The 26,570-nt window shown below is 37.5% G+C and overlaps 1 protein-coding gene and 1 pseudogene across 1 annotated transcript; one reads left to right on the top strand and one right to left on the bottom strand.

Annotated features, from left to right (window-relative positions):
• LOC135211437 (fibrocystin-L-like) overlaps positions 1 to 26,570 on the bottom strand; it is a 106,146-nt pseudogene that overhangs the window by 43,731 nt on the left and 35,845 nt on the right.
• LOC135210652 (fibrocystin-L-like) lies at positions 7 to 24,952 on the top strand. Its single transcript, XM_064243436.1, has 18 exons — positions 7 to 89; positions 1,358 to 1,512; positions 4,575 to 5,557; positions 6,002 to 6,140; positions 6,866 to 6,983; positions 8,183 to 8,332; positions 9,223 to 9,400; positions 9,916 to 10,066; positions 10,868 to 11,027; positions 12,418 to 12,600; positions 12,836 to 12,852; positions 13,096 to 13,262; positions 14,071 to 14,309; positions 15,872 to 16,026; positions 20,290 to 20,574; positions 20,801 to 20,973; positions 22,400 to 22,469; positions 24,854 to 24,952. The coding sequence occupies exons 2-18, from the start codon at positions 1,510 to 1,512 to the stop codon at positions 24,950 to 24,952; spliced, it is 3,270 nt and encodes a 1,089-aa protein (XP_064099506.1). The 5' UTR covers positions 7 to 89; positions 1,358 to 1,509.

Raw genomic sequence — 26,570 nt, 5'->3', positions numbered from 1 at the left:
AGAAAGCCAGGTCATCATTGTCCCATCTATTACATCCTTCGAACCAAAGACTGGGTCAGTCCGTGGAGGGACCCTCATCAACATCACAGGTCAGTTGTGAAGTATGTTTTGATCGCTTTTACTCTCTATATATGTTACTAATTTACAATAATCCTTAATACTACACATGCACACTACGAGCACAACGACACAGGCACATACACATACACATGCACATACAAAGTATATATATAGATATATGTAAATATATAACACACACACACACACACACATACACATATATATATATATATATATACATGTGTGTGTATGTATGTTTCACATACAGTTTGAAAAGTATTCAGCAATTTCAACCAAACTTGGTATACACATGATTTACCATCTGAGAAAGAACACAGTGAGGTGAAGACATTACTGGCACCAAAGGCAGGGTGTGAGAATGTGGGTGGGAAAGGGTGACTTAAAAATAATTGAGAACAACAGATATTAATGTCTAATCAATAGTTTTCGAGGATGCTGAGAAGAATGGTGACACTCCCGATGCCCTTCAAGTCTAAGTTCAGCCCCAATAGGAAAGCTTGTGGAGTGGCTTCCCATTTTCTTCTACTGTATGGCAGAATCACAAATCAAAACCTTGCAATGTCTTTCTTACCGTTTGCTTCATTCAGAAATGTAAAAAAAGATGATACATGCACCTATATTACTATAATAATACTACCTGTAATGAGACGAAGAATAAAGTAGATCCTCTGTTAAACTTGTCCTGTTAAATAGGGCGGCTGTGTTATTCGAGCTCATTGTATACTGAGTTGTCTTAGTTTTCCTGATAATTCTTTTCTCTTCTTCGTTAATATTGGACAATGACTGGGCACTGCTCATACTGTGGTGAAGAGAAATACATCACGCTGCTGATGCATTTCTCTTTACCTTAGTAAAACCATTTGCCAATTATTGTCTCACAGTAACGTAGAAGAGAAAAGGCTTTTAAGGAAAATAATAATAATAATAATAATAATAATAATAATAATAATAATAATAATAATAATAATAATAATAATAATAATAATCCAGTTATATATGGATACAAATGTTTTACAAATAAATGTATGATATAATAATATATATATATATATATATATATATATATATATATATATATATATTATATATAACTATGGATTTTTTTCTATTTCAAGGTTCATGCTACTACGTATTTTTATAATAAAAATGATAATAATAATAATAATAATAATAATAATAATAATAATAATAATAATAATAACAATAATAATAAAGTTATTCTAAAAGTGATAAGTGAATGAAGCCCCCTTCAATTCACACGGGCTCTCTTTTGCAGGTTCGGGGTTCCTTCCATACGACGGCCAAGTGGTTGTGCAAATAGGACGATCTCCGTGCCACATTCAGCACTTGACATCCAGCACCGTCACCTGCGTGACAGAGGCGCAAGATCCTGGGAGTTACCTGCTCTCTGTTCTCTTATCCGGTCACATGGTAAGTCTCCAGATGATGAAGAGAAATAATGCCTCAGTAATGTGCTATATAGATGAATGTGCTATATAGATGAATGTGCTATATAGATGCTGAAATACGGACGCGTAAATGTTTTGGGTACTGCACTTCCATGAAATACTATTGCATCAAGTCATTTATCTAATTGGTATTACCGTCAGTGCACCTCATGCGATGCACTGTAAGTAGTACTCAAGGTTCTTGATAGCGTACCTTCGGCCCCTAGCTGTAACCCTTTCGTTCCTTTTTCTGTACCTTACTTCCATCTTACTTTCCACGCTCTGTTAGCAATTGATTCATAGTGCAACTGCGAGATTTTCCTCCTGATAGGTACACCTTTCAACTCTTTTACTGTCAATTTCCGTTTCAGCGCTGAATGACCTCATAGGTCCCGGTGCTTGGTCTTTGGCCTAAATTTTATATTCAATTCAATTATTTAATTCACGAAGCGAAAAGATGCTATTTCGAAATGGGTTGAATATCCATGAATTTCGACGTTGGCTTTAAGATAGAAATGAATGCTGCCCAACAAATGACTAGTGTTTCCAATGGCTTTCATAGTTAATGAATACAGAAGCAATTGTGAGGTTGTGGTAGTTGTTTACTATGCGGTTTGCCCCCATTAAGTGGTTGGATGATAAATGTGACGGTAGACTGCATTCTGTTTCTCTAGACTCTTCATTTATATATATATATATATATATATATATATATATATATATATATATATGTGTGTGATATATATACATATATATATATATATATAGTGTATCTGTGTGTGCATGTGCTTGTGTTTGTGTAATGTGGCCGTACACGTATTGCGTAAATGTATAAATGAAGAGTCTAGAGAAACAGAATGCAGTCTACCGTCACATTTATCATCCAACCACTTAATGGGGGCAAACCGTATAGTAAACAACTACCACAACCTCACAATATGCTCACATAAACATTCATATGTACTGTTTATATATATATGAAATAACATCAGCTGCATTTCTTATGTTAAAATCTTGAACATATGTGAGTCAATAAATTTGCAGAGATACCTTATTTGAGTCTATTACAATTCTGGACCTATTATCATTTTGCATACTGTTCTGAAACTAACAGAGAGAAGTTTCATACGTTTGAATTTTTGAGAACAGGAAAGGTAGTTAACATCACTGAAAATGACAATAAAAAGGCATCTTAATTATACCCACTTGTACTGCAAAGCTCTGCCTTCGAAAATAAATTTGAGAACTGGAAATTAAATTCAATGTTTCTTAGTATATATATATATATATATATATATATATATATATATATATATATATTTTATATAAAATATATAATATATAATATTATTTTATATATATATGAGTCATATCACATTATCGTGATTCATATACATACATCGAGCTACAAAATTATGTCCTTTAATATCTAATTCGCTCTACCTCAGAATTAATATATTTTCATATATGTTAACCGAAGGTAATTTTTTTAGTCGGTTAACATCAGGGTGTTTCGAAATTAGAGGGCCTCCCTCTACAGCATAAACTAAAATTGATATGGACAAAAACAAAAGTAATTCAGAACAGGTATTTATTTAAGTTTCTCTCTAAGTATATGATATTTTGTGTGGCCTCCATCTGCCTGTACCACAGCCTGCTTTCTTGAGGGGTATGATTTCAGCAAATCGCAAAAAAAGCTGAGACTCAAACTCCATTTCCCTGAGCACTTCGGTCATCTCTCTTGCAGGTCATCGAGGCTTATTATTCCATCATAGTTCACTGTGCGCGCTTCAACATGATCCTTTAAGATACTACCAATGTTTTCACACACATTAAGGTCAGGGGAGATACCTGGAAATCGATACCATTGTTTTGAAGCAGCTCCTGTGTCTGAAGAGCCTTGAAACATGGTGTTTTATCATGCAAAAATGTGGCTTCTTCAACAGATAACACATTTTCAGTATCTTTGAGGAAGGAAATACTCGACCAGTAAGCACAGTTTCTCTGATGTATTCGCCATTCCATGACTGTCCTTTTTCTTTGATGATCCACATTAACCGTTTGGCTGTGAAACAGAAAAATTCCCAGACATTCAGGAAATTTCACAACTTGGTGCTAGCGCACGTCATCGCTGATATCATCCAACTTTGCAGCCCAAATGATGTCATTTTTAGATTTGGCTTCCTGACTGTGTAAATAAAGAATTCATCTGGAGTGGCAAGATGGAGAAAGTCAGCTTCCTCCCAATCTTTAAGAAATGAGCCACAAAACCATGGATGGTCTTCTCTCTGTTGCTGAGTGATGTTGGGCTTGCTGATAACATGAAATGGCTCAATACCAGATTTTTCAACTAACGATATACAGTACTATAACTTCTCTTCTTTCCCCTTTTTGTTTCTAGTTCAAGTGCCAATTTATGTAAAGACTTTCTTGGTCTACCCACTGCCTCAGTTATGAGGTCTTTTGACTCCTGAGAAATGAAAAATAGCTTAATAGAAACTTAAGATAGGCTATAGCAGAAAACTTCATAACTTTCCATTTGTTCTGTGGAAGGGGGCCTCTAATTTCGAAACGCCCGGTGTATGAAAATATATTAATTCCGAGGTAGAGCAAATTAAATATTAAAGGACATTTGTAGCTCGATGTACACATATATATTCACACACACACACACACACACACACACATATATATATATATAATATATATATATATATATATATATATGTGTGTGTGTGTGTGTGTGTGTGTGTTTGTCAATATGTATGCTAATATATTCTCATAGTTTTCACTCAGTTGTATGGGAATATATCCTTTTAGTGTATGGTATGTTGTTATTATTGTTATTATTATCTAGTTTTCTTATTCTACATGTCTGGTGCCCCATGCATAAAATGCATGGATCTTGACGTGTGTACTCGTAGATTTGTCTGTATTGTTTTACTCTCTCTGTTTTAGTACCTATCATCATTTCACAATTATTTCCGATAATTTGGCCATATTGGTAAATGGACTGTATAATTATTTTTTCTCTTTTGAAAATAGATACAACCAGTATCTAGAGGCCTGAATCGCACCTTCACCACCGATGCAGCCTCCACGCCATATGTTCGACAAGTGACAATGACTGGGAATAAGGTCATGCTCGAAGGATCTGGTTTTACTGACGATCCGTCCAAAGTTAGGATCACTTTCGTCCCATCTTCCCTAAGAAGAAGGAGAAACATCCTGAGGGATGATGACGAGGGGGACGAGGAAAGTGTGTCCATGGAATCTGTGAACCCTGAAGGGAGGAACGTAAACGTCCAGGACGACGATGACGTCATGATTTTTGGCGAAGAGTCTGACAGCGACGACGAGTTCTTAGAGGCCTTCAAAAAGACTGCTCAAATAGGAACCTCGCGTCGTCCCGTGATAGTTAGCTCATTGTCCGATGTAACAGGAGAGACTTCCAGCCTCTGGAGGGAATTGACAGGCACATCAGCCAGAAGTTTCTCTCACAGCCAGGACCTAGGTCTGTGGAAAGCAGGAGGGACGCGACAACCACCGACGCATTCCCCCGAGCCAGAGATCTACCGAGAAAAGAGAGAGATCAGAGCAACCTCTTACTCCTGTTCTCCCAACGCGGTGACAGATGGGTCTATTTCCTGCACCGCCGAGGATCTCCCCGCTGGGTCGTACGATATCGCCCTCTGCATCAAGGGTCACGGTGAGGGGGTCATAGGGGACACCGCGAGGCCAGTCCGCATTAAGAGCGCCATCAGTGCGATGAGTCCCGTGGAGGGCAGCATCCATGGCGGCACTCTCTTGACCATGAACGGCACGGGATTCAAGCCAGGGGCCGTAGAGGTGCAATTGGATGGGGAACCTTGTGTCCTGGAGAGGGCAGAAGTGACCGTCCTCGCTTGTTGGACGCCGCCCCATTCGCCGGGAAATGTGACGGTTGAAATCATCGTTGGTGGAGAGATCCTGAACGGACCAACATTTTCATACACGCTGAGCAAAACTCCAGTCATCAGCTCTGCCACGTAAGCATTTTTTAAAGGAAAATGTCCTTTTTAATAAGGTAATTAATTGAAAAATTGTTACCTGTCATAAAGTAGAAAGACTTACACGCAAGAACAAGAAAGGTATAAAGCCTTTAGAATTAAATAAAATTATTCTTATTGTAAAGCACATACTACAGTACCCCACTACTAGCATTACTGTCATGGGAATAAATGACTATTTCTTATTATAATTGCCTTATCATGGTGCATTTGCTCGTAGAAAAAGTATACCTCACCAACATTTACGATAATGAACTACCACGGAGCACTCACCAGTTCAACTGTAATTTCTGTAACGCTAACATAATTAAAAGTAAATAAAATTTATTTCACGTACTTGCACATACATTGAGTTATACGTAGTGGTCAGAGCTGCATAAGGAATGGACACTGAGTGTTTACATATTCTGTCTTGTCTTGCAGACCAAAGGAAAACATCAAAGCAAGAGATGATATTGTGATTAATGGAACTAATTTCAACATCTCCGGAAAACCTGAAGTGATGATAGGAGACAGTACGTGTGACGTTGTAGCCTTTAACACAACGACAATAACCTGCAAGGTATGTAGACGGATATTATATGGCTGATTTATGCTACGAGATGAACGAAACTACCATGAGCCAAAAACTCCTGTCACATTTTTTATTTTTGTTGATTCATGAGCTTCATGGCGCTCGCTACATTGTGCTGGAACCCGACGCTACCCGTCATGCCTCTCATACCATCCCGATTCTCTACCTACCCGGCACCCAACTGGGGCGAATAAACAGGTTTGCAGGAGGGGATGGATGCGTCAGGTCTCCCCTACCCTCTTGATCCCCTACCTAGCCCGCCCACACCCGGGGCGGACAAACAAGCAAAATCCACTCGGATTTTATTGTTATAGAAGATAGGGCTCACGTTCCTGGTTAAAAAGATGCAGATTTCTTTATTAAAAAGGGATTGATTTCAGTGAACTCCTTAATCGTAGCTGACTTTTCCTTTATGGATGTGCTGCTGCAATTTCTTTTTTTAGGAAGTGAGAGGAGAAATCGTTGATTTACAAGTTGTTATACATATATGATTTTTTTTCATATAGAAAGAGGGATGACACCGTAGGTACCAAGTCAGTCACATCTCATCTGTCCTCCATATTCTTTCAATACTTTTCGTCTCTCAGTCAATTTTATAATGATTTTGTTCGGCGCTATTCTGCTGTACAGGTGTTGTCCGAAATGGTTCGGAAAGCGTTCTCCTTCATTTCCATGACTATCCACCTTGTCTGACGTCTGCTTTTGATCCTCAGGCGATGGAACTACCGGCCGGCAATTACTCTCTGGCCGTCCGAGACAAAAAATACGGCTGCTCGAATGAGCAGTTAGTGACGTTCGACCTTTCGATCACGTCGATCGAGCCACCCAGAGGTAAGAATTTCCTTTCAGTGTTGGAGATAAAAATACCGATTTTATTTATATATTGGGAATGAGAGAGTTTGTTGCTTCGACTAGGTTCTTTCTGCAAACAATTGATATCAGTTTTAGTGATTTTTCATACGAGTTTGAAATGATCTCGTTGTGAAGATACTAGGGGACCTAGGGGCCAAATTTTGGGGTTGACCCATCATAAATTTGGCACAAGGGCAGACCTCAGTTTTTCGTTGCTTAGCACTATCTGGATTGATAATCCAGAGGTCTGCTCAAAAATGTCTGTTGCGAACATGCTGAAAATTTCTTTTGAAGTAGCCTACCCTCAAGAAATTTACCTCAAAAATCCACTGAACACTTCACTATGTTTTGTTGTATATCTACACCCATTAAGCATAATAACACATTATTTGAGTGTAAATCCATGTTTTTTAGTTAAAAAATTAATTGAATGCAACTCTCGTGTTTATTGTTTGATTTTATTACTATATAACATTCATAGACACCCACAGCATTTCATTCTGTATATTACATTGTGACGAATTGTTCATGAAAGCATGCGAACTCGAAGCTATAGATAGCATTAGTATTCTCGTCTGCAGGGATCAAGAAAAATTGCAAGGCATTATGTCCGATAAGGAAAAAGGTGATATGTATGTATATATGTAAATATATACGCATATCTATATATTTCTTCCTTCTTTCTCTCTTTCTTTTGTGAAGGTGTGATTTCAGACGATGTTAATCTACCGGTTTTCAATGACTATTTTGTGATGATGTCTTTTTAAAATCTTTTGTCCATTGGTTGTGAGCCAACATAGTCGTCTAATTACCAGGTACATTACATGATATACTCCTTAGAACAACAGACCTCAATGGGTTATAATGAATATCCCCAAAGTGCTCTGTCTGGCCAGTGAACCTTAGTTCTTTTACTAGTGTCGCTAATATCATACCAAGATTACTGCGAGGTTACACACACACACACACAGACACACACACACACACACACACACACACACACACATATATATATATATATATATATATATATATATATATATATATGTATATATATATCATATATATATATATAGTATATATATATATGTACGTAAGTGTGACTGTGTGTGTCTAACAGTGCACGACGCAAATACGTATATCCAGTAAAGATCGGTATGTCTGTCTCCCATCCACAGGTGGCTTCGGTGGCGTCATTATAAACATCACAGGCGTCGGATTTGATCCGGCTGGTCAAAGAACCACTGTTACTGTCTGCAATGCTTCTTGCTCTATCACGAGATCCTCATATAATTCCATCACGTGCCAGGTGCCTCCAACGGATCCAGGTAAGTCCCATAGTTCAGAACTATAGGTAATAGCTTGGATGGAATTCATCCGCAGCCTTCCATGACTGTCATTGAGGTAGTTGGACTTTTATTCGCGGAGTAGATATTCTTCAGTGACAACTGGAGTGAAGCCATAAGATAATATGGAGTACTTGTAGATAACAGACCTGAAAATTAGACATGAAGAATAGGAGGTATTCTTAAATTCCTGGATATTGGCATTTTTTTTTTAAGTGAAGCCGGGTATGCTCAATGAACAATTTTAGCATTGACGAAGAACTGTACTTTTGTGACCAGTGACCAATTTTGCTTCTGAGTTTTTGAGGAAGAAAGGGACGTTTGCAGGACAGTTCAGTCAGATTTACAATCAACCGTTTCTTATTTCAATTCACAGTGTTATTCTGTCAATCAGTCATTATTCTATCAGTCATTCTGTTCTTCCCTCCTTTCTACGAGTTATTGTTTTAATTGTACGTATTGAGTAGCAAACGCTAAATTCTGACCTTTTGATTAGTTGGTTAATTTGATAATAACTTACTATTGTAATAAAACTTTGAAATTTAACTTGCCTGGATGTATCTAAATCATATCTGAACGCCCTTTCAACCATGTTTTCGGTTTTGTTTACCAAAATTATATCAATTTATCCTAAAAAAGGATTTCAACTTTAGTTTATATTTTGAAGCTCCCGACAGCCTTTAATTTTGAGAGCAGTTCACACACAAGAGAACTTTGCTTCATAAGAGGCATCAATTTTCTTTTGGAAGTCTTTTGCAATGCACAACGTTACACCAAAGGACACAAGTAACGGTTTATCAGTGAGTGATTTCATTGGGCATAATTCCTTATTGTCTTTTATTTATGAAATGAATAGCTCGTTCCATCTTCAGGTACCGTAAAAAGTAAGGACTGTGACATAACAGTAACCAATGAAAATGGGCCGCTGGAAACATCTAAGAATGGATTCACCTACAACGCCTCCTTGACTCCTTCCATCCTTGATGTCACTCCGAGGAGGGGAGGCACTGCAGGTGGCACAAGGATAAAAATCAATGGCACTGGGTTTTCGTATGTATAGTGTTGGGTTCTTTTTAATTGAACATCTGGGGAATCTAGAGTATGTTTTCAACTGCGAAAAAAATACCATTGCAAGCATAAAGATAAAGCAGGAAGAGTGACAAATCATTGGCAGTATTTAATGCATTATTAGTGCAAGAGCAAGACATAAGGCAATCAACTCTGATTGAAATATACTATCTCTCACTGTGTTACTGTTTAGTTTGAGTAATTTGTAGTTGAAAATGTGAGTACCTTTGATATTAAAAGTCAGCAGCATTTGCATGCTGCAGATGCAAATACGAATTTCCATGCAACTGCCGATCGTGACGTAGCGTTTTTAATTTGTGTCATCACATCTACAGTATGTGTCAACAAATCATTTTATGAAACTCTAGGTCAATATACCGTAGATTTGCGACGCTTACAAAGACCGAAGATGACAAACGATCAGGTTTGCCTCCGTCCATCTGAAGCGCAACGCTCTTTGAGTGAGGTTTGCATTCGAATACATCTCACAATTTCAGGGAAAAGGGAAACACCGTCACTATTGGGGATTCCGATTGCCTCGTTGTGGAGGAGAAACGCAGCGAGATTTCTTGCGTCACGGAGAGTCATCTCGGACCTGGAATATTCCCTGTCATCGTTACTGTTCCCGGAGCTGGAACAGCTGCCGCGGTCAGTGTAAAATTTAGTGTAGATTACGTTTCAGTAGCTTCTGTTAATTACTGTATGCCTAGTTTTAGAGTTTTAATGGTGATCAGACAAATTCAGATATGGATTTTCGGATCTTTCCTAGCTAGTGACGCCTTAAGGGTTTTTACCCGGTATGCATTCACCTTTGCAGAGGCGTGTTTAGTACAAGCCTGTTGGGGATGGCCGTCAAAACATAAACAAAGACTGTCAACGTCATAGAGATAATGACCCGCATGAAATATGAGTCCTCAATAACGACCTCCAGACTTTGCTGGGAGTTACTATCTAGGACAGATCCGCATTTTCTATGCATGCAGTGAGGGATCATAGGTTAATGACATACATAAATCAATAAGCACACGAAATTTATTATTATTTATAACAGATAAAGAATCATTTAGTGAATTTGTGTATTATGTTTTTTTTTTACATTCAATTTTTCTAAGTTCCTTTTTTTTTTAGAAAGGACCATTTTAAAAGTGCTGCCCTGAGCTTATTGCAGCTCCGGCTGAGAGTATCATAAGCTAAAACACTTAGTAAATGTTCATATCTACAAATGTGTCTATAACGAGTAGAAATTAGAAACTCAAATTTAACACAATGGTTTATTTTTTCTACTAAATACTGGAATGTAAACATTCGTCGACTTATTATTATTATTATTATTATTATTATTATTATTATTATTATTATTATTATTATTATTATTAGTTAACATTCAAAACTTCTCTGATGTAAGCAAAGAACAAAATCTTCAATAATTCTCAAGGTTAATATTTTCAGGATGAAAATGGTGAGTTCTTCTACATCGATCTGTGGAGTTCTCCATTCACCTGGGGTGGAGAACCTCCGCCCTTAGCTGGTCAGATGGTGGTCATTGACGCTGACCAGACCGTTCTCCTGGATCAGTCCACTGATGTTCTCAAGATGCTGCTCATCAAAGGTGGGCTCTTGGTGATATCGCGTGAAGTGTGTACACACACACACACACACACACACACACACACACACATATATATATTATATATATATATATATATAATATATAATATATATATATATATACATATATATATATATATATATATAGATATATAATACATATATATATATATATATATATATATATATATATATATATATATTATATATATATACTATATATATATATATATATATGTATGTATATATATACATACATATATATGGCACAACGGACGTATGAAACTAAAGGGAGTTTGGTGATAATAATGATGGCTAAAAAAGAAACGCAAGGCTCAAGGCTCAAGCAACATGCTTCACAGAGAGATAGGTCTCAGTGGATAATCAAATTTATGAAAAATTTGGAGTCTGACTGCCCCTTTTCTCCGACATTGTTCGAAAAAGCATTAAACTACTTGACCTCACTGTTTATGTTTTTGTCACCCAAGGATCCGTTATTAGGGTCCTTTGTCACCTCAGATTTTGAAGTTCACTATAGTGGCGTAAAGCACAGATCAGTTCCTTAGTTTAAAAGTTGTTCAGCGATTTTCACAGCCCATAATTCCAAATGCTTGGGAATCAAAGCAATCAAGGTTTGGGGAGGGTCACCCCCGCTAATTTTGCAGTGTATTAGCACGGGATATCAAAAATATCATTGAAAGGTTGTCTCCAAATAGGTCCATGTACTACTGCTGTGTCTAAGCAAAGTCACAAAGGACTATACTGGCTGGATGAGAAGCGATCTGAATACCTCGTTAACCAATAGGTCTTGTAGCCCAGTGGTAAGTCTTCCGCAGCTTCATGATCAGACATTTGAAGTAGTCATAGTGGTAGAGGTCGTTCATGTTTCCTGTTTTAAATCACTGATGGAGAGACCATTTTGGAGTTTTCTTGCTGCGAGTCATAATAGTATTCAAGATTAAAATATACTTTTAGTAGCATAAGTCTTAAAATGGAGAGACTATCCACAGTTGTGTAACTGCACAAACATATTTATTTAAAAATAGAATTATAGTGAGAGCTTTCGAGAATATGTTCCCCTTTTCGAAACGGGAATCGTACAGATTCTCGAAAGCTCTTATTATAGTTTTTCCTCAAATTTATTGGTGCAGTTATATATAGTTGTGGATGTGTTTCTCCCGTAATCAAGATTTCAGGTTATGTCTCCTATACAAAGGTATTTTATTTCAACACTTTGTAGACATCGGGTTAAATTCACATTGAAGGTAACAAGATTATTCGAAATGTCTAAAATGATATTCAGAGGTTCCTGCCCGCGATATGACGAACAGTATTAATATGTAACCTGAACCTCTGCCTGATGATGAACGTTTGTTTCTTCTGCAATGCAGGAGGCCATCTTGTGTTTGACGGAGAGGCCAACGAGGAGATCGTGCTGAGGGCGGAGTACATTTTAATTGTGGAAGGAGGCTCCTTAAACGTAGGTACAGAAAAGGAACCTTTTATGGGCCAGGCCACCATAGAGCTGCACGGAAATTCACGATCAATAGAGCTGGCCAATATTTGGATCAAAGGTAAGTTTGCTGGCAAGCGCAGTTTATTTGTTTGATGGACTTCAATAATAGAAAATTTTTAGGAGGCTTCAAACTACTGCGTTCAAATTAGGAATTGTTCTGTACGACTGATCCCGTTTTGAAAGCAGCAGACTCTCTGCGCGCAGTACTAATTTGATTTCACATTTGGACAGGAGGGTAAACTGAGCGTTATATTGTATGGTAAGAATTTTTATTGTTATGATGATGGAAACAGTTTTAACGAACGAAGTGGTATTGAGTTTAGGGAACAATACGCCACAGTTAATGCGTTACATTGACAATTTTTCTTACATATATTAACTGATAAAACTTAATGCTACAAAAGATACCTTTGAGTATAAGAAAAACTTCGTATTTTGAAGATTGCTTTCGTGAAAATCGATCAAATTTCAGTGCAGTTCAGCAGGATTTAGTTAGGGCACTGGAAGTCTAAACAAGCTGCACACGATTGAAATAGATATCATCTTTCTGTAGGTTTTAGCTGTCCGAAACGGGTCTTTAGACCTACATGGGGAGCCAGTTCCAATAACTTGGACGCACTTGGCTACCACAGCTTCAGCTGGCGCTAAGAACATCACCTTGAAACAGCAGGTGACGTGGAAGGCTGGGGACAAGATAGTTATTGCTTCTACGGGGAGAAGGTATGGCAGAAAATGACATAAAATGGACTGCCGCTTATTTGTTGTTATTCTAACTTTGATATATTCGAATATCTATCCAAACAATTGAATATTCATAGGAAGGGAGAATTTGTTATCAGGTGTTCACAACCTTACCTGATGTTCAACCAATAGCTATAGTTTTCTGATGATCAGCTGTGAGAATAGAGTGAATCATTTTTGAAATTTTTGTATCATAAGTTTGCAAGTGCTCTGCTGATATTTCACGTCAGACATACTTTTTCTAGCCGTAATGCAAGAGGATGACATATCTGTGGTTTTAATGCCTTTTCCATTTTATCGAACAAATCGGAAGTATTTCCCTGTCACACAGCTATTCATTAAAAGTGAATAAGTGATGATGAATAACCTTCCGATCTATTCATGCTTAAATTTTGTAAATGTTAATTTATTCATTATTCACAAAGAAAGGTAACAACGTCTTACATAGTTGAAATCTATTTTGTTCTGTCATTTCTCCTTCCTATCTTTCCCGTAGGTGGCTATTGCCAACAGTGCGGTGCACTGTAGGCACTACTTAAGGTTCTTTGCAGCGTGCCTTCGACCCCCAGCTGCAACCTCTTTCATTCCTTTTACTGTAACTCCGTTTATATTCTCCTTCTTCCATCTTACTTTCTCCCTCCTGTTACACCTTTCAACCCTCCTTCACTCTCAATTTTCCTTTCAGGGCTAAATGACCTCATAGGTCTCAGCGCTTGGCCTTGGGCATAAATCTTATGCTCCTACTACCCTTCCTTTCCTTTGCTCAATTTATTAAATATATTTTTAGATTTACGAAGAACGAAAACGAGGAGAGAACCATCGCCTCAGTGTCCGAGGACGGTCTCACCCTCGAGCTGTCCCAGTCCCTCGATTACGAGCACATCTCCATCGAGCAGACGATCGCAGGACGGCGGATCGAGACCAGAGCCGAGGTTGGACTGCTGACCCGGAACGTGAAGATCAGAGGGGCCGTCAACGAAGATTTCGTGGAAGATGTGGCAGCCTGTGCCCAGTCTTTCAATCCAGGTAGGAATTTCAGTGGCAAAGGGCGGACTCGGTTGCCCGGCCGAGAGAGAGAGAGAGAGAGAGAGAGAGAGAGAGAGAGAGAGAGTTAGCAGTGCTATTGGCCTGTGGCGGCTTTATGCCAGCACTGTCTTTTGCTTTGACGAGCATCCCACAAAACAAAAACCAGCTAACTTGGAGAGATGAAAGTTCTGATAGAATTAATGTAGAAACGAAGAAACAGAGCAGGAGCCCCTGTAAGGAGGTAGTACCGTCAATGCACCTCATGCGGTGCACTGTAGGCATTACTGAAGGTTCTTTGTAGCGCCCCTTCGGCCCCTAGCTGCAACTACTTTCATTCCTTTTGCTGTACTTCTAACCATATTATCTTTCTTCCATCTTGCTTTCCACCCTTTCCTAACAATTGATTCACGGTGCAACTGCGAGGTTTTCCTTCTGTTACACCTTTCAAACCTTTTCTCTGTCAGTTTCCGTTTCAGCGCTGAATGGCCTTAGTTGCCCCAGGGCTTGGCATTATGCCTAAAACCTATAAATCAGTCAATCAATCAATCAATCAATCACAGTGCAAGAGCAAATGGTGCCAAGAGCCATTTTTTTGTTAGCTTTTGACGGCCTTTGTTTTCCAGGTTACAGCGGTGTTAGCTAATGGTTACAGATGTATAGAAATGTCCATGTATTAATCAAACTCTCCTTATTAAAGGGTTTAGAAATTTCACTGTTTAGTATGAAAAATATGAAACTATTATTTTAAGAATGTTTCGATAGTCAATATATCAAGGAAGAATGACTGGGAATAAGCATAGTAGTCTTGATACATTCTTAATACATTCCTAAACGATTATTAACTTGGAACAGACCTTCATTTGATGTAGACTGTGATGTCCCTAAGAGCTCCGAGATCGAAAAAGTCAAGAGGAGCCCAACCACGATATAGTAATGACAAGGTAGTCCCGCTCTAGCGGCGAATTTGGGACTCATTTGCGCGTGTGATTTTGTGACGTCACTCAAACCGGTCAAAGCGGACTCATGTTTAAATCAGTAAGTTGTCACTCCGACTGGTTTGCGTGACGTCATAGGTTATGGTCGGTTACATTACAATACACCGGGGCTACCTGTTATTTCTTTATCGTGAGTGCAACAGACAAAAAGCAGTTTTCGCACTCAGCTCTCTGTTACTTTCATGACGGTTTTGAGACTTTTACTATGATTGTTTGAGATCTTTTACATTGATTTCCCTAGTAGAGAGGTAGTGCCGTAAGTGCACATCATGTGGTGCACTGTAGGCATTGCTTAAGGTTCTTTGCAGCGTCCCTTCGGCCCCTGGCTGCAACTCCTTTCGTTCCTTTTACTGTACCCGCTTTCATATTCTCTTTCTTCCATCTTACTTTCCACCCTCTCCTAACAATTAAATCATAGTGCAACTGCTTTGAGGTTTTCTTCCTGTTATGCCTTTCAAGCCCTTTATTGTCATTTTCCGTGTCAGCGCTGAATGACCTCATAGATCGCAGTGCTTGGCCTTTGGCCTAACTTCTATAATAAATTCAATTTGCATTAATTTCATTCAGACCAGTTCGCGACGCAGCAATGCTTCCGAGGAAAATTCGGCAAAGAAACCACCGGAGACATGTTCGGAGCCACCGTCATGCTTTGCGCGAAGTCTCCCAACGAAGATCTTGTTCAAGGTCGCATCGAGTACGTCGAAGTTACAGAGGCTGGGCAGGTGAGGGGCTCACTGTCTGTCGTTGCCCTTCTGGAATTTGATGAAATAATGGAATAAATAATTTCTTTTGCATATCTTTGTTTATATATATATATATATATATATATACATATACATATACATATACATATATATATATATATACATATATATAAATTATTTTATATACATAGTATATATTTAGATGTGTGTGCATGAATTTTCATCATATCACCGTGATTCATATAAATGCATTAAGCTACAAATGTCCTTAAATATCCAGTTCGCTCTACTTCGGAATTAATATACTTGCATATATGTTAACCGAACGGGAATTTTTTAGTTAAAAATAATTTCGTCCTCTTCTGGAATCGAACGCGCGGACTGAGGAGAGATTCGGAGTTCAGTGATGTTACCTGATTTCTCCTTTGTGCTCTGGGTCGAATCCACGAGAGGACGAAATTATTATTATAATAAAAAAAATTCCGTTCGGTAATCATATATGAAAATATATTAATTCCGAGGTAGTGCGAATTGGATATTAAAGGACTTTTGTATTTCGTGATCAAGTTATTCATATATATATATATATATATATATATATATATATATATATATATATATATATCAATTCAAGCTACAAATGTCCTTTAATATCTAAATTCACTTTACCTCCCAAATGATATATTTTCATATATGTACCGAAGGGGAATTTTTAAGTTGATAACAATTTCGTCCCCCCATGGGATCGAACCACCGTCCAGGTGGACGGGGACGAAATCAGGACAGTCAGTGACGCTATCATCAGCCAACAGAGACACTATAAGTTCATATCGATTCTGACCTTACAAATCACCCTCGATCTGGATGCTTTCGTAATTAGAATCGATATGAAACCCCGTCTACCATGTTGGCCAATTCAAGCGTTTGACAGAACGTAGCCTTTTGTTATGAATAATTATCACATCGAACCGTGATCCATTTATATCACAATTCAAGCTACAAATATCCTTTAATATCTAAATTCACTTTACCTCCCAAATGATATATTTTCAATATAATGTACCGAAGGGGAAATTTTTTAAGTTTTTGAACAATAACAATTTCGTCGCCCCCATGGGATCGGAAACCAGCCGTCCAGGTTGGGTACGGGGACGAAATCAGGAACAGTCCAGTGACGCTCATCCAATCAGCCCAACAGAGGACGCTATAAAGTTCATATCGATTTCTGACCTATTACAAATCCAACCCTCGATCTGGATGCTGTTTCGTAATTAGAATCGATATGAAACCCCTAAACCCCGTTCTAACCAATTGTTTGGGCCAATTCAAGCGTTTGACCAAGAACGTAGCCCTTTTGTTATGAATAATTATCCACATCGAACCTCCGTTGATCCATTTATTATAATCAAATTGCAAAGCTACAAATGATCCTTTAATATCTAAATTCACTTTTACCTCCCAAATGAATATATTTTCATAATATGTCACCGAAGGGGAATTTTTTAAGTTGAATAACAAATTTCGTTCCCCCCATGGGATCGAACCAACCCCGTCCACTGGTGGACGGGGACGAAATCAGGACAGTCAGTACGCTATCACCAATCAGCCAAACAACCAGAGACGCCATATAAAGTTCATATCGATTCTGACACCTTACAAAATCAACCCTCGCATCTTGGACGCTTTACCGTATAAATTAGAATCAAGATATAGGAAAACCCCGTCTACCATGTTGGCCAATTCAAGGCATTTGAACAGAAACGTAAGCCTTTATTTTGTTATGAAGTAATTCATCACAATCGAACCGTGATCCATTTAATATATCAATTCAAAGCATACAAATGGTCCTTTAACTATTCTTAAAATTCAACTTTAGCCTCCCCAAATGATTTATTATTTTCATATAGTGTACAGAAGGGGAATTTTTAAAAGTTGATAACAATTTCGTCCCCCCATGCATGGGAATCGAACAATCCCCCCGTCCAGGGTGGAAACGGAGGGACGAACAAATCAGGAGCAGTCAAGTGACCAGCTATCCAATCAGCCAACAGAGACGCTATAAGTTCATATCGATTCTGAACCTTACCAAATCACCGCCTCCCGATCTGGGATGCCTATTTTTCCGTAATAGAAATCGATATGAAAACAACCCCGTCCTACCATGTTGGCCAAAATTCAAGCGTTTGAACAGAACGTAGCCTTTTGTTATGAAATAATTATCACAAATCGAACCGTGATCCTTTATTTAAATATCCGAATTACAAGCTACAAATGTCCTTTAAATCATCTAAATTCACTTTAATTCCATCCCAAATTGATATATTTTCATCATATGTACCGAAGAGGGGAATTTTTAAGTTTTGATAACAACAATTTCGTCCCCCCATGCGGATCCGACCAACCCACCGCCTCCAGGTGGACGGGGAACGAAATCAGGACAGTCACCGTGAACGCTATCCAATCAGCCAACAAGAGCGACGCTATAAGTTCAAATTCATTCTGATTCCTTACCTAAAAGTCACCTCGGATCTGGACTGCCTTTCGTAATTAATGAATCGATACTAGAAACAAAACCCCCGTCTACCAATGTATGGCCACCTTTTTTTTTTAATTTCAAAGCGTTTCGACAAGAACGTAGCCTTTTGGTTATGAATAATTTAAATCACATCGAAACCGTGATCCAACTTTTATATATCATTCAAGCTATCAAATGTCCTTTAATAATCTAAATTCACCTTTATCCTCCAAACCAAATGATATATATTGAAAAATCAAATGCACTTTACCTCCCAAATGAATATATATGAAAATATATCATTTGGGAGGTAAAGTGAATTTAGATATTAAAGGATATTTGTAGCTTGAATTGATATATAAATGGATCACGGTTCGATGTGATAATTATTCATAACAAAAGGCTACGTTCTGTCAAACGCTTGAATTGGCCAACATGGTAGACGGGGTTTCATATCGATTCCAATTACGAAAGCATCCAGATCGAGGGTGATTTGTAAGGTCAGAATCGATATGAACTTATAGCGTCTCTGTTGGCTGATTGGATAGCGTCACTGACTGTCCTGATTTCGTCCCCGTCCACCTGGACGGTGGTTCGATCCCATGGGGGGACGAAATTGTTATCAACTAAAAATTCCCCTTCGGTACATATATGAAAATATATCATTTGGGAGGTAAAGTGAATTTAGATATTAAAGGACATTTGTAGCTTGAATTGATATATAATGGATCACGGTTCGATTTGATGAATAATTCCCCATTATATATATATATATATATATTATATAATATATATATATATATATATATATATATATATATATATATATATACAGTACTATATTGTGTACACTAATTTTGTCACATGCTCCGTAACATTTTTGCAATCACAAGCATTAAGCTACAAATGTCATTTGATATCAAATTCACTCAGCTTAGGAATAAGCACCGAAGGAGAACTTACGATTGATAGTGATTCGTCACCGGGTGGACTCGAACCTTCGAATGCTTTGGGAACAACGACTTTTCAGAGTTTATTCCGGTATTTGTAGATTAATGCTTGTGAATATATATATATATATATTATACTATATATATATATATATATATATATATATATATAATTTTTGGTCGTAGAAGTAGAAATAATGTTAAAACTGACTGGAATAAAAAAAAAAAAGTCACCACGGGAAAGTGGCAAACATTCATTATTAGCCAAGTATAACGGATGTCTATAGCAGTCAATGTTAACTTGTATCCTTCTTCAATGGGCGAGCAGTCATAGTGGGGTTTTTTGCCACACTATCTTAACCAGAGGCCCCTATTCGAATCCTGGCGCGGGTAGATTCCCTCAGGGTTTAAGCTATTTCCAAGGCATAGTAAACAAGTTACCAAACGATATTTGCGTATAAGCGAGAAAAATTTCACACATACACAAACACACACACATATATATGTATGTATGTATATATATATATATATATATATATATATATATATATATATATATATATATATATATATACTATATACATATGTTGTCAATCATTTTTATCAATGACAGTCAAAAGACCTAAAATAAAATGTCACGTCAAGATGTATTTCCGCACGCACGGTTGTGCAAGTTTTTTTTTTTTTTTTTTCTTTAGCAACAATGTTATACTATAGGCCGATTCGTCTGATAAGAGAATTATGCTTTACATTCATTATGTAATATCATCATATATTCGACTATTCTAACTGAATCCATATATATATCTCCGATAGGCTTTCCAGCTAGGCCGATACCCACTTCATTTTCATTTAGTGGGGAACGTCAGTGACTCGTACATCCGGGGATGTGCCGTTCATCGCACGTTCAACCGCGCCATCACGATGCACGCTGTCAGCGGCTTACTGGTCGAGAAGAACGTCGTCTACAACAACATGGGTCACGCTATCTTCACGGAGGACGGCGTCGAGCAGAACAACATCATCCAGTACAACCTGGCGGTTTACACCCGATCTTCTTCTTCCCTCCTGAATGTGGACGTCACTCCCGCCTCGTTCTGGGTGAACAGATCTTGTTGATTGTGTGGACTGAGGCTTCATCAGAAGACTATATGGCATTTCTCTTCAAGTTAATAGAAATATTGGAAATCGATAGTCTTCGTGCTTACAAAATCTAATTGTGTCATATCAGATGCAAACCAGGTGTAGGGCAATAAGAAAGCGATGAATTGAAAATGAAAGGAATCGTGAATAATAACATTCTCTCTCTCTTCCGCTGTCACCACAGATTGTCAACCCAAACAACGTAGTGAGGCACAACGCAGCGGCAGGGTCAACCCACTTTGGGTATTGGTACAGAATGGAGAGAAATCCCTCCGGACCGTCTGCCACGTCTGACTACTGTCCTAATAACGCCCCCATGGGCACCTTCCTCAATAACACGGCCCATTCAGTGGGAAGGTGAGAGTACTCGTACGAATTTATTATTTTTTTTTCTTGTTAAAGTTGAAAGGCTAACTGTGTCGTATTTCATTTATGTGCGTAAGACGTAATTCTGTTTATGTTATTTTGATTCCCTTGTTTGCTATCGAAGTTACGATTGTTTTTCTCTCTCATTATATATATATATATGAGTAATTATCACATCACCGTGATTCATTTAAATTATTGTAGCTGCAAATGTCCTTAAAATATATCTAATTCGCTCTACCTCGGATTAATATATTTTCATATATGTAAACCGAAGGCGAATTTTTTAGTTGATCGGTAGCTCGAATAATAATAATATATATATATATATATATATATATATATATATATATATATATAAAAGAATAAGAAAAAAAGTGCTCAGTCTAGGATAGTTCGTTCTGTGGAGAGAACAACAGTTTGACAAGCTGTGAATAGCGTGTATGGTGCATGATTCGGAAAAGTTGTTGGATCTTTCAGTCTATAAAGCAGATATTGTTGGGAAGTGTTTCGTAGACGGGAATCTTTACAGTTCAGCTGTTAAAGAATGAATTTGGCAGTCCATATCTGATTTGTTGTTGACTCTTCAGTGATTCTTTTTTACTAGGGCAGTTGCAAATCTGAATTCAGAGAAGTGGAAACTTACTCATAAGAACATTACACTGATGGCTGCCCTATAAACAAGGACCACCATTAGGAGATGAAGGGAATCTGGGAACAATGTAGTTCGTAAATCTGAGTCGGAAGCAGGAGTGAAAGCCTCTCGATGCGGATTATGCTTGATGCAACGTGGCTGCAGGTCTCTGGGACTTTCTCTCGATCTAGAACATTTAAAACGAATCAACCTGACCAAACACATTTGCTAATCTAAATTTTGTCGACAATGGAACTTTTAAAAAATGTTTATGACAATTTTCATTTTCAGTCAGTTTACGTCTGTTCTCGTCGATATTAAAGTTATGTGCTTTTGTACAACTACTGTAGCCTTAAAGATGGTCGTGGATTCATGGCTGAAACGACTTCAAGATCCAAATAGATGAAGCAACAGAACAACAGTATTTTCCCTTCCTAGGATTAGCCTTGAAGAAGTACAGTAATGGAGATAGGCTGAGAGTTCCCAGAGAGTTATAGATGTCACGTGTTTGTGCACTGGCATTTGATATGTACAAACACACACACACACACACACACACACACACATATATATATATATATATATATATTATATATATATATATATATATATATATATAATCTATATATATATTATATATTATATATATTATAATCTATATTTCTATATTAATATATATATATTATGTGTTTTGTTTGAGAGAGTGAGAGTACGCTTATGCTTTTATGAGTATACGTACGTACCTAGGTTTATTTTCATATAGAATTAGTTTTTTATTTTCAGATACGGACTGTGGGTGTTTTCCAAGGATGGCTATGAGCCTAGATCTGGCAGGTGTGGTGGGAATTTGGTGGTAAGCAGCATGATTATCATATAAAGTTCTTTTTAACTATTTTCAGCAAGGTTTCTTTTCTCTCTTCTTTGAGGGAAAGCTATAATATCATCACCAATGACTTTAATTAATTAGGCATTGCCCATATATATATATATATATATACCCTATATATATATATATATATATATATATATATATGAGTATATATATATATTATATATATATATATATGATATATACATATATATATGTATATATATATATATATATAGATATATATATATATATATAATATGGGCTGAGTCAAAAAGTTCAGAGCTATATTTATTAAGGTTTTTATTACCTCTCCTAATCTTGTAAAAACCTCCTAAGTCTCTCACTATATCTCCGTGTTCCTTTGTTCCATAGGCTGCTCTCAGAAATGCTTGTAATTCGGTCCATGACCGATATTTTGTGTATTGAAAACTACGGCAGCGGAAAGCTAAATCACCTTTCTTGAAATCTAACGAGGCTGTTGCTTCTGTGAACGCCTCTGCGTCATTGTTAAGTAGTTATTCACTCCCTCAATAAAAATCTGCACTGACTGGGACAGAATGTCCTTAACAATGTCCCGAAAATGGCAAACTTACGCACTTCTACCCTTAATCTTATGCAACAAAGTATGATCACTGTTACCTGCTTCGGCCATTTTGCCTTCTTTAGAGGGACTCTTATCATTCAAGATTCGTCCCGACCTCAATAACATCAATATATTTATCCCCACACAAACCACCAACACAAAAGTCATAATGTATCATTCACCAATAAAAAAAATTGCATGCACAATTCCGAATAAACCGCTATTCCCAAGTAAATATCTCTCAACTCTACGGGAGAAGATCTCCACAATCATTTCACGGCTAAGGTTATCAGCTGATCAGATGTGTCATGCAACCAACAGAAAAAGGAGAGAGAGAGAGAGAGAGAGAGAGAGAGAGAGAGAGAGAGAGAGAGAGAGAGAGAGAATATTGAGACGGATCCTCGCTTCTCCCTCGGCACTTCCTGACTTTGTATTATCGTTGGCCAGCCCGCTTCCTCATACACTTACACTGGAACACGTCGTGCCTAGTTTGTTTAAATTCAAGGATAAACTTGACCCTTTGATGACCTCATGTGTTGTGTACAAGTTTAATTGCCCTAGATGTAATCTGGGGACCTACGTGGGATCCACACAGAGGTTACTGAGGGTCAGAATTGATTGCCATAAGGGCGGTAGCTATAGAACTACAACTGGTAACAAACTTGCTAATCCTAGATTTTCTAATATCAGACAACACGCTAATAAATGCAACTGAATATACAAAACAAAAAAAAAGATTTATTTTGAAATATTGGGACGGGCACCGAATGGCAAAACTACTGACAATTCTGGAGTCCTTGTTTATTAAACAGCTTGTTCCTCAATTGAACACGCAGTCTTCCTCGACAACTCTTTACCTAACGTGAGCTGTTGCTGGTCATTTCTGGTTTGTTCCTTCTGACTTCTGTCCTCCCTTTCTCTCTTGATGGTTGGTTCTGCTAACTGGTTTTTATTTTTTTTAATCTTTTGTCTTTTATAATGTATTATGTCTTTTATTGTAATTTAAACAAGCTTTTAATATTTAATTTTATTGTTTTATGTCTTTACAGCTTGAAAATGAAACCTTTCCTGTTTTGAACAAAACGTTGTAATAAATGTATTTTAAGGACCACCTGAGATATACTTCCTCCTACAAGTCTTATATATATATATATATATATATATATATATATATATATATATATATATATATATATATATATATATATTATATATATATATATAACTATTTCCTAATATCTACCTCATCCCCTAACTTCTATATAATCCCCAGTCTCTCCAGAAAAGTAATCTATAGGCCTAATTGCCCTTTACTGCCGCCACCACTGACTGGGTGTCAAAATTACCCCATTTAACTAAAAGGAGAGAATTCCTATCTGATAGCGTGACCCACCTTTGTCGATTCTCATCGCCTGCCATCCCTGTAGTTAGGTGAAAGTCAATCTTAGCGAATTCAAACTCTATACAAAATAGAACCTTCATTTCCCAAAATAACTAACATGAAAAATGAAATAAAATGAATTAAAGAAATCTCAAAAGAATCATTAAAACACCATTATTCTTCTACGTAATCATATTGGATAAAATGAATTAAAGGATCCCAAAAATCATTAAAGCACCATTACTGCCCTGCATCACCACAATGGACAGAACTATCCCTGCTGTCTAAATAACTCCATGGGTCTAGAAATAAAGAAACCACAATTATCAGACACTGGAAAAAACCCAAGAAATGAAATGGATAAATGTCTTATAACTCATTTTTGCATTTTCCCCTTTCTAGGAGCTGGATTCAGTCACTGTACAAGATTTTCATAGTCTTACTTTCACTTTACCTTCTGATGGATCTTCTAGAGCCTTCCAGTTTTCAGGTCACCACTGACAGAGTCTTGTCTAATGAATTGATAAGGTCCCATACGGGGTTATATCTGATCTCCTTTTTGCCTTCACGGACATATGTACTTACACCTACTAATGGACATACGAATGCACGCACGCTAATAGACATACGAATGTAAGCACGTTAATGTCTTTTCTGTTCCGATGTACGTGCATTTTCCATTTCACGTGAACTCTCGATCTCTGATGTCACAGTCATTTGTGCGCCCGCGATCTCTTTGGTGGTATCTGGTATGTTAATCAAATTTGTCCTGTGTGCGTGTCTAAGAAATTCGCTGTTTTGCACATGTCTCAAACACTAACACTCGAGGTTGGCCTATTTTCATCTCCAACTGCCTGTCACTCTCACTCGCTATCGACCTCATTTTGATTTATTGATTATATATCATATACCATGTCTAGTGCTCATTCCCATTACATATATAATTCCTTTACAATCGTGATGTTGCTATTAGATATTTAGGAATGATTATGATGATGCATACATCATATATATATATATATATATATATATATATATATATATATATATATATATATATATATATATATATATATATATAGCTACTTTCATAGCAGACGTTTGCTACACCAATGTGGTAGAGTTATGTTGTCCGCCATATTTTTTTTTAAAGAAATCACCTCAGGTAGCACTTGATTCCTATGGTATAATTCGTGGCCAGGTTGCAGCGTGGCGTGGCTTCACCGGCCTGGCATGCGAGCGAGGGGCCGAAATAGTGACGGGGATGAGCCTCCAGTCCGCAAATTTTGTGGTCCTGGACAACGAGAAAGCCGGGCTGGAGATGGTCCAGATGTCGGGAGGTTTTGGAGAAACATTTGGATCTGGTACGAATTATTCTTTTTTATGTCTTCTCTCCACTCCTTCATTTTTATCATAGTACATTCTTCTTGTATGCTGGTCCGCTGGCATGCTAGTTACCAAGGTCTAGAGAGTATAGGTAGTTACTGTCGTGGAATGCCATTCAGATGTCGTGGGTTCGCGTCTCCCCCCACAGGGCAATGAAGTCACTGGCTCTGTATCATGATCAGTGACTACTGTAGTGTGGGATCTGCGCTGGGGCATGCTTTGGAAGCTGTCATTTCAAATCAGTGGCCCCTGTTTGCTTGTTCCGTATGACTGGGTTTCATCTACTGAAAAAGTAATGATAATTAGTACATTTGTAATATCCTTGTTTATGGATAGGGAAGGAAAACGTAGTTTTTAAAGCTTACGGTTTATTCATAGATGCTTAACTTAGCAAAATGAGTCGCCGACCGTTGAGGGAAACAGTGCAAAAACGTACAAAGTACAGCTCAACAACAGGCATCCCAGATGCAGTATGCGTTCACTGGAAAGGCCTCTACGGTGAATGGCAAAACAAAGACTATGACATTATACACACACACACACACACACACACACATTCGTATATGTTGATAACTAGCCAAGTCATCCATCAGGGCTGACATGGTGCTCAGGTAGTGTTACGAAATATAAATGATTACAGAGACAGCTTAGGGGAATTAAAATCATTAATTGGAAATTATTCATTACAAGGTTACCTTTGGATGTGATTTAAACATTACTAACAATAAAAAAT

The sequence above is a fragment of the Macrobrachium nipponense genome, chromosome 4 (genome assembly GCF_015104395.2).
Source record: "Macrobrachium nipponense isolate FS-2020 chromosome 4, ASM1510439v2, whole genome shotgun sequence".
Taxonomy (NCBI): Eukaryota; Metazoa; Arthropoda; class Malacostraca; order Decapoda; family Palaemonidae; genus Macrobrachium; species Macrobrachium nipponense.
The sequence above is the reverse complement of the archived record's forward strand: the minus strand, read 5'-3'. Positions and strand labels throughout refer to the sequence as shown.

Bases quoted from the DNA above. Each gene is read 5' to 3' on its own strand.
- LOC135210652 (XM_064243436.1), top strand. The intron at 6,141-6,865 runs GTATGTAGACGG...TTTGATCCTCAG, and splicing joins CAACGACAATAACCTGCAAG to GCGATGGAACTACCGGCCGG. The intron at 16,027-20,289 runs GTGAGGGGCTCA...TATCTCCGATAG, and splicing joins AAGTTACAGAGGCTGGGCAG to GCTTTCCAGCTAGGCCGATA.